At 40.4% G+C, this 8,701-nt stretch overlaps 1 protein-coding gene across 3 annotated transcripts; it reads right to left on the bottom strand.

The window, feature by feature from the left end:
* Positions 1-72: 72 nt before the first annotated feature.
* On the bottom strand, positions 73-6,509 carry dnajb6a (DnaJ heat shock protein family (Hsp40) member B6a). 3 transcript variants are annotated; one of them, XM_046877004.1, is made up of 10 exons: positions 6,361-6,508; positions 4,710-4,845; positions 4,435-4,544; positions 3,878-3,955; positions 3,690-3,797; positions 3,277-3,465; positions 3,021-3,204; positions 2,766-2,836; positions 597-722; positions 73-494 (listed from the first exon to the last, which is right to left on the bottom strand). In XM_046877004.1, the coding sequence occupies exons 2-10, from the start codon at positions 4,772-4,774 to the stop codon at positions 427-429; spliced, it is 999 nt and encodes a 332-aa protein (XP_046732960.1). In that variant the 5' UTR covers positions 4,775-4,845; positions 6,361-6,508; the 3' UTR covers positions 73-426. The 3 variants fall into 3 exon arrangements, with proteins under 3 accessions (XP_046732960.1, XP_046732958.1, XP_046732959.1); XM_046877002.1 differs by having other exon boundaries at positions 3,021-3,465; positions 6,361-6,509; XM_046877003.1 differs by having other exon boundaries at positions 3,021-3,465; positions 6,348-6,496.
* Between the last annotated feature and the right edge of the window lie 2,192 nt (positions 6,510-8,701).

The raw sequence follows: 8,701 nt of genomic DNA on the forward strand, positions 1-8,701 counted from the left end.
TTCTATTATCAGACTATCACGCTTATTGGAAGACACTTTCCAGGATCCACATGGATTAAACCATTTAGCAGATTTTGGGGGGAAAAGAACAGACTAAAGTTTATTAGAAAATATTACAGATTCCTGCAAACAAACAAACAAACAACCCAAGCGATCACAAGCACGTCTTTAATCCACGCCTATTTCTAGCTACATCGGCTGTTTCAGAAATGATTCCTCAAACGCGTTTTATAGTGAAGCAAAACGAACGACGTTTTTCACGCCACCAAACACAAAAACCTTTTTTCAGTTCATTAATAACTACTACTATTATTATTACTACAAAAAAACAAAAAAAAAAACAACAAACAAACAAACAATCCCTCGGGCCGCCGCGACGTGACGCCGTCAGGTCCACGCTCACGCCGCCGGTCGTTTCGAAACGTCTCACGACTCTTTGGACTTTTTTGTTTCGCTATTCAGCGTTGGTCTTTTCCTTTTCATTGCATTTTGCTCTGGAGAGGAGGAAGAAAAAAAAAAAAAAACTCGAGATTGAAAAAAAAAAGAACAAAAATAAAACAAATAAACAAATAAAGAAAGAAAGAAGGAAATCTGACCTTTGGTCGTGTGTCGCTCTCTCTGGGCGGAGTGAGAGTGGGCGGGGTTGGAGCTGGTGGAGGAGGAGTCAGGAAGAGGCTTGTTCTGTTTACGCTCCTCCCCTAGACCCAACTCAAGGGCCTGCCCTAAAGAAAGGGGAGGGGCGGGGCATGAAATGAGGGGCGGGGCATGTACGAAGGGGGGCAAGTAATCTGTACAGAGTTGTGTTAAATCTACTTTGTATTTTTTTTTTTAAGACTAAACCCTCTCCCTGCTGCTGCTGCGTTCAGGCAAAAGAGCAAAATATAACAAATGCGTGAAGAGAGAGCACACGTGAGCGCAGACACGTCAGGCAGCGTGAGAGTTAGTCTGTAATACACCTGCACGCGTGTTAGCGAGTGTGTGAGTTTTATAAAATGACAGCATGTGGATATAGTAATGTTCACGTCCACGTTTTTACCTACGTGCCAGTTATTTCTATTCTCTATTCTTTTCTTTCTATCGATTATATTAAATATACGATGCAGAATTGCCCATGTTGCGTTTTTATGGAAGCAGTTCCTGGTTTTCAGTTTACATTCACATGAGTTAATTTGTACGATTCAGATGTTTTTTTTTTTTTGTGTGTGTGTGTCGATCCCCTGACACGCCCCATGTAAACACCAGGGTTGGGCGATATTAAAGAAATATTGTATCACGATACTTCAGGATGTTTCTACATACAAATAGCTTTTAAGTGACAATGTAAAAAAAAAAAAAGGAAAAAAGAGCACCATATTGAGAGTATCTGTGAAAAAACCTTTTAACCCCTACCTGGGCACCTGGATGCCCGCGTCCTGAAACGCTCATTGTTTGCACGTGTCATTGGATCAAGTTAATAATCTGTATTACAGTAGATATAACGCCCTGCCCTGCTGCGTCTATTTCCTGATGTTTATTATTAAAATCACTACTCCAGATTGGAAGTAAATCGCTAATTCTTTCACCCTTCCACTGAATAACGTCACGTCACTGCCGACTCGGCTTCTGTCCTCAGTGTTGTACATGTCGCTCGAACACCAAATTACATTATTTTTTAACGTGTCAGAGAAAGAAAACCAATAATCAGTGTAAAGTGAAGGTTTGTGACGACTCTTACAGGTGAGTCGAGGCAAACAATCTGATTTGCTGAAAAGAATCGGAATTCGTATCGCCGCTTTAATATGCGCTTCGTTATGCAAATATATTTTATATAACCAGATTCGAGCTGTTGTGCTGTCAGATGTCCAGGTTATAATCGTATGTAGACAGGGTTAATTACTTACAAGAAACTGTTAGTGGCATGCAGTGAGAGCACCCCCACATAACACACACACACACACACAACCGAAAGCTGCTGCATCCTCAAAAAAAAAGGGATGAAACTCACATTTATTGATTTGTGAAATTTTGCGTTACAAAGTCACAAAATTTTATTTTTTTCGAATCGCTTACACCTGGAATCTATTAGCTCGTTTCCATGACAACAATAAGACTAAGAACATCATTGGCTGGTGTACAGGTACTAATTTAAAAAACAAACAAACAAACAAAAAAAAAACCACTCGTTTAAATGAAACAATACTCAATAATATTAATTAATATTAACAATAATAATAATAATAATAATAATGTGTGTATCAATACAGCGGCTCTAACACTCTATTAGCGTTCACATGAGACGATCTTATTAACAGGCTTCTAAAGGGAAGGAAAAAAAAAAAACAAACAAAAAAAACCTCGAACTCGGCTCGAGTGCAGTCATGCCTGTTCAGCGCACGATGCTTTTCTCTCCCCACAATTCCTTTTTTAAATCATTAATTTTTTAAGCTCAAAAAAGCAGTACACATGCAGCCATGTGCATTCCAGTCCAACACATCAAAGTGCATCCCGAGTGTTTAATAAAGACAAGAACTAAACTTCACACCATGGTCCCTAAAAGTAACAGCAGCCCCCAGTACCGAATACTGACATTCTGCTTCATAAATATGTTTACAAACAAAATTAAGTCCGCTAATGATAATAATGAAAAAATAGCACACAATAACGGTGTGATGGGAAACTAACGAGTTTAAGAATCGAAATAAAGTACATACATGTGAGATCTGAGTCCTAACTTTTAACATCCAGATGTGCTTATTTGTGCTCCAGTCGCAGGAGCTGTTCCTTACCATTTATAGTTAGAGACTTTAACTGGCCGTCTTCCTCGACCTCCACTCGCTCCTGTCCGTTCTCTACGATTCTGCGAACACACAGAGCATTCATTAGCAAGACGCTTAAAAACAACACCGTGCAATGACACACGCATTCCCGAAATTCCCAAAACACAAACCTAAAGGCACTGATTGTATATGATTTTTGTATGTTACACTTTGAGATGAATGGAGAACCCATGAACTGTAGATCTGGATGTCCAGAGGTTGTACCTTTTCGTGGTGATTTTTCTGCCGTTGACGTATTTGGTGGATGTGGACACAGAGCGGAAGTTCCCCATTCCACTTCCTCCGCCTCCTCCACCTCCGCCTCCTCCCCCTCCTCCAAACGAGCTGGAGGAGAAGGATGTGAACCCGCCTCCTCCCATCTGTCCCATTTGGCCATAAGAGCTGAAACCTGAAACACGCACAGCGATTACGCAAATGAAACGAAAACCGGTCTGAAACGGTAACACCGGCGATGTCTGACCTGTATCAAACGAGGAGAACGTCGGTACGAAAGGTGTGAAGCCGCCAAAACCCCCGAATCCTCCAAATCCGCTGGAGAACAATGAGTTTCCTGTTCGGCTCCTGCTCATCCCGCGGTGCTGATGGTGTTGATGGTGCTGATGGTGCCGGCGACTTCCGCTGAAGAAACTGTCTCTGAACGGATCGTCTCCTGCAAAAGAACCGCAGAAGAACCACAGCTTAGGATTTCATTCCGTTACTGCTCCATCACAAGATGTTTAAGGTCCAACAAACTTCATAATGCACAAAATTAATTAACAACTTCTGTTCAATCACGATCCATGTGCCACGGTGTGTGTGTGTGTGTGTGTGTGTGTGTGTGTGTATGATTATTGTGGCTGGATGTTTTTTAAATGATAATTTCTCCAAACTCACCGAAGAAATCGGTGAAAGGGTCACGCCCACCGAAGAAATCCCTGAAGACGTCCTCAGGGTTGCGGAACGTGAAGCCTTCGAAGGGGTCGCCATTATGGTAATGCCGTCCTGTAAGAAAACATGGCGAGACACGTATCAGGAACAGGTTCTGTCCTAATCGCTGGAATATAAATGAGTGCGGTGTTTACCTCCTCCACCGCCACCTCCACCTCCTCCTCCTGACAGGCCTTCTTTACCATACTGATCGTAAACACGCCGCTTCTGGGCTGCAGGAACAAAAAGACATGACAGGAGATTGCTGAGAAATCGTTTAAGTTCCTGGACCAGAGGTCACGACCCTACATTGGGACACTTGTTTAAGAAAGGGGTAGTACATGCACTAAATGTGGTTTGTGGACACCTGACCTGAAGATTTCTAAATATCCCGTTCCATATTTAGTCTACATGTGCTCTTATAATAACCTTCTGCGAAGATGTTCCACTTGGCTATGTCATGTAACCTTAGTGTAAGATTTTTGTTTTATTTGTTTAATAATTCTTTCTTCTTTCTTTCTTTTCTTTTTCTATCCTGTTTTACTCTTTATTTTATTTTGGGGGAGAGGGTTACTGTTGGGGGACGAGTGGAGACGAGCCTGACACTGGAGAAAGGGGTTTCATCTGTACGTTGTAGCTGTTAATTGTACATTTATTGTAAAAATAAACAACAGAGTGAATCAGTGGGGGAAAACAAACAAACAAAACGCACCATCTGACAGAACTTCATACGCCTCGGAGATCTCCTTAAACCTCCTCTCGGCCTCGTCCTTGTTTTCAGGGTTTTTATCCGGGTGCCACTTTAAAGCAAGTTTTCTATATCTGTGTAACACACACACACACACACACACACACACACACACACACACACACAGCACCATGAGTTCACTTCCTGGATCATCTGCTGTTTATTACACTGTTATAATACAGTCAAGTGAAACGTTAGCATCTGCTCCTTTCTCTCACGTACGGAGATCAAACACTTACGCTTTCTTGATGTCGTCAGGACTGGCGTCTTTCGGGACTCCTAATATCTGGTAATACTCCACCATGGCTTCACACACTCACACACGCGCTCTCTCTCACACACACGAAAGTACCGCTGCTCAGGTCAGACGACGACCTGGAACATAAAACAGGGGAAACATTTTTATCTCAACAGATTGAACACAGCTCTCATATACACACACACACACACAGAGGAATGAGGAAGAAGATACCAAAACTATCCTGTGTGTGTGTGTGTGTGTGTGTGTGTGTGTGTGTGTGTGTTAAGGTGTATGCGTTTTATCAGCAGGTATTTCGATCTACTGATAGCCAACTTTCTCTCTTCCCAAACATCTGATGGAGTTACGGTCCGCTAAACAAATCCTCACACACAAACACATGACGTTAGAAGGTCAGAACATCTGAAGGTTCCAAACGTCTCGTCTTCACAATCTCACAGTTAGATCAGTCTAGGATACACTGAGGGTTTAATACACACTTCATGCACGTCAGAACTCATCCCTCGCAGCTAGAGACTGTCCGAAGAGCTTCGCTGGCAGTACGCCTGTGGGGGCGGAGCTTAGGTAGAACAGAGGCGTGTCTTATTCGTACCCAGCTCTGTTTTCTCATGCGATTTTGTGCAAAGAGAAGAATCAAACCCATCGTCCATTGTCTTAAACACAAGAAACTTCTCAGACATCTGGCACGTCTGCATTTCTCCAACGTCTCACACGTCTCATTCGACATGGTTCATTTTTCTTTTCATTTCAAGTCACAAACGTGGAGACAGGATGAAACCGAAACCTCTTTACAGCCCTGCTCGGACGGGGTTAGTTTTCCATTCAAAGGAGAGCATGCCTTCTATATAAAATCACACCAACGCTTTTACAAGTAAAATAACCAAACATTCAAAATAATTTGATCAACTAAACCGTTTATTTAATTATTTATTAATACCCAAAATATCGTGTATCGTGAAATACGGTATGATGTTTTTAAACCCAGAATCGTTCATCCCTGGCCTTAGGTTTATTCAAATACTTTTTCCAGAAGGTTCTATCCTCTTCACAATGACATGTCTCACTCCAGAATAGTTCTACAATTATATTAAGGATTGGTTCATAATATTTTATAAAACAAAACTTGTGTAATTAGTGTTTTATCCGCGTTGTTGTGAGAAATAATGTAAACTGAGGTATGGGGAAGAATTAGCATAACATGCTAGCGATGCGCTCGACTAATCGACTTATTCATTTCTCAAATCTCGATTACGGTCTGAAAACATGAATAAAATCTAAACAGGGATGAATTTATTTTGTCTACTTAGATTCACAATCCGAATCAGTAAATTAGCTGCAATTATAATGCGTTCGACGCGTTATTTTTTTTTATCCCAACTCTATTCCGAAAGCCACGCCTCTCTCCTAGGATTGGCTCGTTCCCCTTACACGGAAAGAATCAACCAATCGGAATCGATCTACTGCCCAATTCGAGGGCTGAAACACGGAAATGGTCGGAATATGAGTAGGAAAAGAACTGATGAGGGGGAGAGAAGCACTAGCCCGAGTATGTGAGACACCTTGAAAGAAATGCGGGCAAACAAAATGGCTGCCGAGTTTAAATCCAAATTCAGCGCACCTTTAACAATTACCTGTTAGTGTTCTTGGTTCCAGGTGCTTCACCTCTCCGTTTTATCCTTCCACAGCGCTCACTTCCAGCGATAAATACCAGGTCGGTTTTGACGCATTCACCGGAAATGCTGCAGATAACCTGCATGCATGAACGTCACATCCGGTCTTAGGAAAGGGGGCGGGGTCAATTCGTTCATGTAAAGAAATTTCAGGAATGTTCATTTAGTTTGAACATTCTGTGGTTTTGTGTTTGATTCCACATACTCACCATTTACAATGTATAAACCAAAAACATGTTCACCCCACGCCAAAATCCCCCCAGTCTCTGTACACTGTAGCATTTTAAACATGGTCTCAGCAGAACGACGCACAAATCCTGAGCACATACCCAGCTCCATGAAGACATGGTGTACTGCTGTGAAGCTTGGAGTCGAAGATCTCCTGCACAGACCTCCTCAACCCCATTGAACACTTCCAGGATCAACGATGAACTAGAACTGGAGACTCATTACCTCCTCTGATCCCACAAATGTTATTGTAGTTGAATGATCATAATTCGCAAGAACAGAATCCAGTGGAGAGCCTTCCCAGAATAATGGAGCTTATTATAACAGCTAAAGGAATGAAGGTATCTATAATGAGAGTTGGAATGAGCTAAAATGTTCAGGTCATTGGGATCCTGGCGCGTTGTGTAGTTTTTATTACTCATTTATAATATCTTTTTAACCCAATGTTATTACTAAACATTATTTTAATAATAATTATTAAGTAATGTTTTCAATTAAAATGTAATAGATTGATTAATAAAATCTTATCTGTGTTTGGTGTACATGTAAACATTATCTTCACACTTCATAATGAATCATATCATTATTTTTATCAATCTTATTCATATCATTAATAAAATATCTATTGAGCAATCAGAAAAGCCATTACAGGCTGAAGATGATGATAAGGTCGTTTGGAACACTCTGTACAGGAGAGTTAGAGGAAGTGTAGAGGAAGCTGTTGCTCATGTATCACCTTTTTATTGGCTCCTGATAAAGTTGGATTGTGAAACTTTCTCAGTCATCTGTCCACACCTTCAGACTGCACATGCTCCGACTTCACACCTTCATATTAAACACTCAGTACGGTCTTTACTGACATCATCCACATTCTTTAAAAATGATCATTAAACACCTTTCTATCTATCTATCTATCTATCTATCTATCTATCTATCTATCTATCTATCTATCTATCTATCTATCTATCTATCTATCTATCTATCTATCTATCTATCTATCTCTGTCTGTCTGTCTGTCTATCTATCTATCTATCTATCTATCTATCTATCTATCTATCTATCTATCTATCTATCTATCTATCTATCTATCTATCTATCTATCTATCTATCTATCCCCTTCTTTTTCTCCCTGCCTTTGTCTGTCTCCCCTTGTCTCTCACTCACTCTTTTTGTCTATCACTTTTCCTGTCTCTCCCAATGTTTCTTTCTCTCCTCTCTCTCCCAATCTTTTGTCCTGTCTCTCTCTTTTTCACTTTGTTCATTTCCCTGTCTCTCTCCCCATACCTCTCATTTTCTCTCTTTCTCCATATAAAAAGACGTTTCTTAGGAAATAACTCTCACTTGATTTTGATTTGAAACTCAAATATAATTACCCTGTAACTCATCCGATAACGCAGCACCAAACCTGATCCCACTGCTGTCCAAGATTCAATTAACTATGTTTAGCCACACAGATGTGCTCTGAATCCAGATGTTCCTGAGAGATGTAAACGACACCACAGCGATCTCAGTGCTTCACTTGGAGCATCATTACAGGAAGCTGCTGAATAAATGGCATGTCATAAACCACAGAGCTTCTCTATTCCTGTCCAACCTGCTCAAAGTCACATCACATCCCCTCGAGCCTCAAATCTATTTTTATCACCACTTATTAAATAACAGCTCGAGAAGAGGCACAATCAGTGTCAGAACAATTGATCCAGACTCGCCTGCCTCTTTTATTTCCTTATAAAGATTACACACTTTTTTGTTTATTACATAAACATCTTGATTTCCTAATTTCCTTTATTAATTTCTATTCTATGTAAAGCTCAGTGTGATGATATAATACAAAAAAATATGTTATAAATTAAACCTATTATTATTAGAATCATCATCATCCTCATCCTCATAATCCTTCCCCTCCTCCTTCTTTTCATCTCATAAAATAAATCGAATATGACTAATACAGTATCTGTAATGCACTAATATTAAATAAACCAGTACATAATTGATGATATCATGCTTCTGGAGAGCTATAAACGAGACCATAAGATTAGTATATGCTTTTTGCACATCCCATTCCACATTTAAT

The sequence above is a fragment of the Silurus meridionalis genome, chromosome 20 (assembly GCF_014805685.1).
Source record: "Silurus meridionalis isolate SWU-2019-XX chromosome 20, ASM1480568v1, whole genome shotgun sequence".
Lineage (NCBI taxonomy): Eukaryota > Metazoa > Chordata > Actinopteri > Siluriformes > Siluridae > Silurus > Silurus meridionalis.

Excerpts from the sequence above, each read along its gene's own strand:
- dnajb6a (XM_046877002.1), bottom strand. The coding sequence starts at position 4,774 with ATGGTGGAGTATTACCAGATATTAGGAGTCCCGAAAGACGCCAGTCCT. Across the intron at positions 3,466-3,689 it reads CCCTTTCACCGATTTCTTCG|GAGACGATCCGTTCAGAGAC; the intron begins GTGAGTTTGGAG and ends GTTCTTTTGCAG. Across the intron at positions 495-596 it reads AGAGCGACACACGACCAAAG|AGCAAAATGCAATGAAAAGG; the intron begins GTCAGATTTCCT and ends CCTCCTCTCCAG.